At 30.1% G+C, this 8,389-nt stretch overlaps 1 protein-coding gene and 1 pseudogene across 1 annotated transcript; both read left to right on the top strand.

Moving 5' to 3' along the window:
* Positions 1-5,077: 5,077 nt before the first annotated feature.
* On the top strand, positions 5,078-6,298 carry LOC131630352 (uncharacterized). Its single transcript, XM_058901141.1, has one exon. The coding sequence runs from the start codon at positions 5,078-5,080 to the stop codon at positions 6,296-6,298; it is 1,221 nt and encodes a 406-aa protein (XP_058757124.1).
* Positions 6,299-6,694: 396 nt separating this feature from the next.
* LOC131630351 (pentatricopeptide repeat-containing protein At3g22470, mitochondrial-like) lies at positions 6,695-7,287 on the top strand (annotated as a pseudogene).
* Positions 7,288-8,389: the final 1,102 nt, after the last annotated feature.

The raw sequence follows: 8,389 nt of genomic DNA, 5'->3' as shown, positions 1-8,389 counted from the left end.
CTTAAATCTAAGATGCCATCATATTAGAAATCTTAATCCAATGTGGCATCATATTAGAAACCTATTAAAATTTTGAATTTTTATCAGAACCCTATTAAAATATGACTACTTTAACTATATTTAAATTGTCATTTTACTTATAATTTTAATTTTAAAATTTCAACTTATTATTAAAATTAAAATATAAAATGTAGAAGATAGCGATTTTTTAACTTTTATATATATATATATATATATATATATATATATATAATCATAAATTTATATGTTAAAATTATTTATTTAAATAATTTATAATAGAAAAAAGGGTTAAATGACTTTTACCCCCTGTCATATTTGCGTGTTTTAGTTTACCCCCTTTAAATAAATTTCTTTTAAAGCAGACCTTAACAAATAAATATTCCATCATTAAAGCCTCTTTTCCATTTTTTTGCCAAGATTCTTAGAATCATGCCTACGTGGACAAAAGTAATGTGCTGACTGTGTATTTGCTGCACACATGACATTTCTTCAAATTTAGTTCCTATAAATATGGCAACCCTCAATTTTAGTCCTTACAATTTTTTTTTTCAAACAATGGTCCTCACAATATTTTTTGTCCCTATTTTTGGTCCCTCCCGTTAGATTCCTCTAACGCAGGATAACGTGGCATGCCCCGTCTCACGCCACGTCAGCTAAAGTCAACACTAAAGAAAAGTAGACAGATTTCGGGGGTTTTAAACCCCCTCTAAATAACTTAAAAAATAATAAATTTTCAAAAGCAAAAGTAATTAAGACAAACTCATTCCTCGTTAACTGTGTGCCAGAGTATACTTCCTGCAGATGCATTTACGTAGCTTTTTACTCAATTAAACTACTATGTTACACTCTAAGCTACATCCTAATTGATATTTAAAGAGTACACATAAAAAATGGAACATGCTATACCAACAATAACAAAAATATATAAAGGACTGGGAAAACTTAGGAAAAACTCTTTTAAACAGATTGAAGTTTTTATTACATGCAACACTATTCATGACGAAACAGCACAATATAAATGTGATTTAATGTTATTGTTTAACACTAACAAATGGAAAATAAAGAAATCTAGGTAAACAAATTTCAACGTTAAACTAAAGGAATTAAATAAGTATAATTCTAACAAAAAAAATCTACTATCAGTACTTTTTGGCATGGAGATTGTAACCTAACAATAAAAGAATTACAAATATCAGGCTTCTCACGTTAACCTCACGGCATATAATGTTTAGGCCACCAAATCATTGCTTTGAGCCTCCACAGCGTATAAATTGATGCTATAAGTTTTTTGTGAGATTCATATAATCATATTGTACAAGGAATTCTTTCATTCAATACATTCATCCATTCAACAGTAAGAGAAGCTGAGGTGTATATTCCTTTGGAGGCTATCAAGTTTTAGTCTCACTTTAACTTTACAGAATGTAACCTGATAATTGAGTAAAACAAAATACATGAGAAGAACATAATCCTCAGCTAAGATGAAACAATTATATAATCACCTATTATTACAAATTTAAATAGTCTACATGACATGGATAAAAATGTTGTAAAATTCAGAACTGAAATATTGAACCGGAGAGATCTTAAAGTCACGACAATGTGTTGTGAAATATTGAACTACAGTTCAATTACATTTCAATTTGGTTCAAAAAATTTGTTATTGGTTCCTTGATTTCAAATATAATACCTGAGTTGAAACAATGTGTTGATTCTAACGAACATGGATGCCCCAGTAGGTGTGCGAAATAATGTTTAAACAACATTTTTCTTTCCTGTAGTGAATCTAAACACAAATTCCAAAGAATTCCGCATCAGAAGAACCTAATGTAAAATAGGAAAAATGAGAATATTGTAAATTAAACCACGACACTAGATATTAACAAAAATGAATAACAAGCCACCTTACTAATAATAATGATAGATATCAATAAAGAAGGTGGAGAGAAGGTGGAGCGAGTCGGAGTGATGTGAATATGATGGATTTGAAATAAACCGATTCTGAAATCACAAAGAATAAACTGATTCTTCCAACTGTCTTGTTGAATTTGAAATAACATCACACGACTCTCTTTATTATTGACATAACCAAGGAACTTATTGAAATGCTTCTTTGTTCTAGTGCCTGCACTTTCCACGCACTTTAACAATAAGCTTTTGCAATATCCTCTCATCATGAAAGATCAGATTGAATTACAATAGAGAAATCGATCATAAAGAAACCAACTCCCACACTGGAATAAGGATTCATGGAGAGACGAACCTACCCCCATAAGCTAATAAGGGGATACTCAGAGTTTTCATAGAGGAAAATTCGCAAGTACCTTATTTGCAGTGTTCCAAGCAACACAATTCAACCTAGCACATCCCATGAATATCTCCTGATGTGCATTCCTTACCCAGAACAAACCAGAAGCATCAATTCCCTATTGAGTACTATATATGCCGACAATTATCGTCGTCGTTCAGTTATCGTCTTTGTTCAAATATTATCGTTGTCGTTCAGTTCAAATATCTTATATTATCGTCACTGTTCAACTTGACCATTTGATTCGTTTGTTTTTTTGTTATGTAATGGGTTTTTTAATAAATAAATTTGAAGTAATGGGAACAATGTTGTTGGTGAAACAACTGTGATCAATGTTGCAATTTTGAATGGTGCAGTTAGGATGTTTGATGAAATGTCCTGTAAGAACTTTGTCTTATGGAAATAAATTTTTTTAGGTTTATTTAGAGGAGATTTTTAACTCCCGCAATCTAAAGTATTTTTCAAAATTTTGTCAAACTATCTTCCATGTGGCATGACACGTCAGCTACTGTTAATGAGAGTTAACGGGTAGGACCAAAATTGTGGATGGAAAATTTTATGAGGACCATTGTTTGAACGAAAATTTTAGAGGGACTAAAAGCGAAGTTTGATATATTTATAGGGGCCAAAAACATATTTAACACTTTTTTTTTGAATTTTTAAAAAAAAAAATATTTTTTGAATTTTTTTTTAACTTGGTGCTTCTAGGTTAAAATGGGATACTCCAATCAATAAATACTTATTTAACAACCAATCAATAAAGTTTAATATATATATATATATATATATATATATATATATATATATATATATATATATATATATATAATAAAATATATATAAATTATTTGTTTACTGCATTTTTTACATATATATTATTTGATAAATTATTTATTTGTTTACTGCTATTTTATAAAATACTTATTTGTTTACTGCTACTTCATAAATTATTTATTTTATAAATTTATTTGAATATGAAATAATACTTATAGTTAATAAATTTTTTCATTTAATATTAATTTCATATATTAACGATATTTTTTTAATTATATAAAGTGCAATTAATATATTAACGTTATTTTTTAATTATATATTAACATTATTAAATTATTTTTTATTTTAAATTTTAAATTTATTTAAATAATTATATAGTAATTAGTTATATGTAACTATGTATAGTATATATTATAACTAATTATATTGTAACTATGTAACTAATTATAACTATGTATAATATATACTGTATAATTATATTGTAACTAATTATTAATATATCCTGTATAATTATATTGTAACTATTTAAGATTTGAAAATAATTATATTGTTCAGATTTGTAATTAATTACATAGTTCAGTTTTAAAATTGTGCATCTATATTGTTCAACCCAAAACTTGGTGGGAGTATCCCATTTTAACCTAGAAGTACCAAGTTAAAAAAAAAAATTAAAAATTCAAAAAAAAAAAATCCATGTGGAAATTATAAAAAAAATGCCACGTGTGCAGCAAACACACAGTCAGCACATTATTTTTGTCCACGTAGGCAAGATTCTAAGAATCTTGTCAAAAAAATGGAACAGAGACTTTAATGATGAAATCTTTATTTGTTAAGGTCTGCTTTAAAAAACAAATTTATGGGTAAACCAAAACACGCCTATATTACGCGGGATAAAAGTCATTTAACCCGAAAAAAAATATAATTACAATTTTAATATATATTTATCATTTTTAAAATATAAGCTTAACATATTTTTCTTCTATATAATATTATTTTTCTTATTTACAACATAAATATTATGTCGATCACATAAAATAGTAATTTTATATAAATAATTTATAATATAAAAAAATATAAAATCGTTTTTTTTTTTGTGATAATAAATATAAAATCATTTTTCATCACTCAACTCTAGCTCTTTAATTAATGTACCATTAAAATATTAATGGATATTTTTTTTTATTAATTTGTCATAAATCACTCAACTATAATTTTTCAGTTACAACAAGTCTAAAAATTAAACACATAGAATTTTTACAATCAATGAATATTTGTGGCAATTATAATTGTATAATAACTTCGTTCTAAAAATATATATTTGATAATTGAATATTTTAATAAAATTGAAAATTATATTTTAATAGACACTTTGTTAATTTACAATATAATTTTGTTAATAATATAATTATCTATATATAATAGAATCGTAAGTTATATATTGTGAAAATATATATAATTATCTATATATAAAATTGTGAAGTAGTTGATGTCAGCCAATCAGCATTTCTTCCGGGGAGAGTTATTCATGATAACATCCTCATGGCGTATGAGCTGTTGAGAGGTTATAGCCGTAAACACATTTCCCCTCGATGTGCTATTCAAATGGACATCCAAAAAGCTTATGACACGGTTGAATGGCCTGCTCTAGCAACAATTCTGAGAGAGCTTAATTTTCCTGGCAGATTTATTGACTGGATTATGGTGTGTGTTTGTACTGTATCATACAGGTACTCTTTAAATGGCACGGTATCCGGTCTTCTCAAGGCACAACGTGGGCTGCGACAAGGCGACCCAATCTCTCCTCTGCTATTCGTCTTAGTGATGGAATATCTCCATCGGAGTTTGTCTAAACTTCATCAACACCCAGAGTTTAAATTTCATCCTTGATGTAAGAAGCTTCACATTACAAATATAAGCTTTGCTGACGATCTTATTGTGGTCACTCGTGGAGATACGATGTCAGTTAACACAATGATGGCAGTTTTTGATGACTTCTCTCGAGCCACGGGTCTAAGAGCACATCCTGCAAAATGCAAGATTTACTTTGGGGGTGTGCATCATATGGTTAAAAATGATATCCTGCAGGCTACCGGTTTCCGCGAAGGAGACATCCCTTTTAGATACTTGGGTGTACCTCTGTCTAGTAGAAAACTCACAATCCAACAATGCTATCCATTAATTGAGAAGATTACAGCTAGGATTCATCACTGGTCAGCGAGACTTTTGAGTTATGCTGGGCGATGCCAACTTATCAAAAGTGTCTTGTTTTCTATCTCTGCATTTTGGATGCAAGTTTTGCCTTTGTCCCAAAAAATTATTCAACATGTCGAAGCTCTGTGCAGAAGCTACCTTTGGAGTGGGAAGGAGGGACTTAGCAGGAAAAGTCTAGTGTCATGGGAGAATCTGTGCAAACCCAAATCTGCAGGGGGACTGTACATTACAGACTTACAAACCTGGAACAAGGCAACGTTGAGGAAACTGCCTTGGAATATCCACTTGAAATTGGATCGTCTTTGGATTCGATGGCTGGACACTTTCTATTTCAAAGGAGAGGATGTGTTAGCATGGCAGTCCACACCTAATAGTTCGTGGATCTTAAAGAAAATTGTGAAACACAAGACTGAAGTGAGTTCGACAAAACACTGGACTGAGGCGATTAATTCTGGCCGTTACAAGACTGGTGCTGTGTATAAGGAGTTATGTGGTAATATGGAACATGTTAGTTGGAAGCATATTTTGATTGACAACCATGCTAGACCGCGGGCGTGCTTTACTTTGTGGATGGCTCTCTTGAAACGGTTACCCACAAAGAAGCGGTTAGTACGGTTTGGCATTGTGGTAAACTTAAAGTGTTGCTTTTGCGATGAGGAAGAGGACATACAACACTTGCTTTTTGGCTGCACTTATACCAAAGCTATCTGGCAGCAGGTTTTGAATAATTTGCATATCCAACATGGACCTCTTGAATGGTATCAAGAGGTGGAGTGGATGTCTAAAGAATCAAAGCCTAAAGGTGCTCAAAGATTGATCCTGAAATTAGCGTTTGCGGAGACTGTTTACGAGATTTGGCATGAGAGAAATATGAGAATTTTTAATGATATCAATTCTGGTATGAGGCTAGTTGACAGAATTACTGAGAATATTACAACTAGGTGTAATATGTATAGGAAGCTTAGTATACATGTTAGTATGTAATTTGGTCTAGTTGGTGATACCGGGACCCTTGGGTCGGTTGTACTTATCGTTTTTTGGTAATAAAGTAATGCTTATTCTCCAAAAAAAAAATTGCGATTCTCCCTTTTTTTAAAAATAAAATAGTTGTATTAATATATATATATATATATATATATATATATAATTAATAATTTAATATTGTAATACAGTTGTAAATATCTCTTTTTTCCTATTAATTCCTCTAACTCTCTATTTACTGTAAATTAGATGTTTACCCGCGCGATGCACGGGAAGATTTTAAAAGAGTTAGTTAAAAATACTTTATATATTTTTAAAATATTTTCATCCAGATTCTCAAAATGGGCTTTCATCCAGATCCCATAATCCTCACTACACTCATCAAAGGTTTCTGTCTTAATGGTAAGGTCAAGGAAGCTCTGCACTTTCACGATAAAGTACTTCCACACAGGTTTCTTTTGGATCAAGTTACTTACTGTACCCAGTCTTTGTAAAATGAAAATGATGGACGAAGCGATGAATCTCTTTAAAGAAATGCAAAGCAAGAATATGATTCCTAGTATAATAACATATAGTACTCTTATTGATGGTTTGTGCAAATCAGGGAGTATCTCTCGTGCTCGGAAGCTTTTTGACGAGATGCATGATAGAGGTCAATTTGCTAATGTAGTCACTTACAATTCTTTATTACATGCTTTATGTAAAAACCATCAAGTTGACGAGGCAATTGATTGGTCAAGAATATTAAACACCAAGGCATTCAACCAAATATACGCACATACAATATACTCATTGATGGATTATGCATAGAAGGAAGACTTAAGAATGCAGAAGTCATTTTTAAGAATCTTTTGGTTAAAAGATACAATATAACAGTTCGGACATATAATATTATGATTAATGGTTTTTGTTTTGAGGGCATGTTTGATGAAGCCGAGGCACTACTATCAAAAATGGAAATGGAAGCAGGCACGGATCTACATATACATTAATGGAGTCACTTGACCCCACTTCTTTTATGGAAAACAAACTAATAATTTAAAATTTACATATTTTGACCCCACTTAAAATGTTAAATTGCCCCCCATAATTCAGTTAACCACATTGAAAACAAATTAACACTATTAAAAGACCGTTTTTTCATTTTCGTATGCATTGTCCCGAGAACTAAATATCAGTTTTTAATTTACAAGATAAACTTCAATTTTCTTTAATAACAAGAAATGAATATGAGAGATAATATACACCACAAATTCCAACAATAAGTCAATAAAGTTAAGCTATTATGATTCATCCATATTAGTTATAGTATGTCTCAACTTTTAAATTTGAACTTTCTAGAGTGAAACTATGGAAGTTCAATTTTTTTTTTTAAATTTAACGAAATCAGATGAAAAAACATTAATCCATGAAATTTGTTTATTTATTTATTTTTATTTTATATGAAATGGAATTATTGAGAGAGAAAAAGTAAGTTATAAAATATTTAATTTTAATTAATTTGTTCATTTTCAATCAAGATAATCGAAATAAAAACAAAAGAAAAGCAAAAGAATATAAAATACTTGAATTTTCTTATAAAACATTATTAATTAATAAAAATAAATGATTAAATCTTGAAAAAATATCGATTATCAAACAAATATTTTTTAAATATTTTTAAAATAATTTTTTCCCTAATTATATATATTTTTTTCCTTTATAAAATAATTTTTTTGACCCCACATATTAGAATTTCTGGATCCGTCCCTGAATGGAAGACTATTAAAAATTTATGTGTTGTGATGTTCACTTAGGCTTTGTTTGGATTGATGGAACCGGATGGAGCGGAGCGGAATGGGATGGAATAAAATGGTATTCCATTGTTTGGATAATTTAAAAACGGATGGAATGGAGCGGAATAGAGTGGTATGGATTCCATTCCATTCCATCACTTACCACCATTTTTCTTACCCTCCAATTTGGGCGGAATGAACAACTTATCTTGTTCCGTCATAAAATTTCCAAACAATGGAATGGTATTTTCGTTCCGCTCCGTTCCACTCCGCTCCATCCCACTCCGCTCCGTTGATTTTATGATATCCAAACATAGCC

The sequence above is a fragment of the Vicia villosa genome, unplaced genomic scaffold (genome assembly GCF_029867415.1).
Source record: "Vicia villosa cultivar HV-30 ecotype Madison, WI unplaced genomic scaffold, Vvil1.0 ctg.000673F_1_1, whole genome shotgun sequence".
Lineage (NCBI taxonomy): Eukaryota > Viridiplantae > Streptophyta > Magnoliopsida > Fabales > Fabaceae > Vicia > Vicia villosa.
Note: the sequence above shows the minus strand (reverse complement) of the source record. Positions and strands in the feature narration are given on the sequence as shown.

Bases quoted from the DNA above. Each gene is read 5' to 3' on its own strand.
- LOC131630352 (XM_058901141.1), top strand. From the start codon at position 5,078: ATGGCAGTTTTTGATGACTTCTCTCGAGCCACGGGTCTAAGAGCACAT.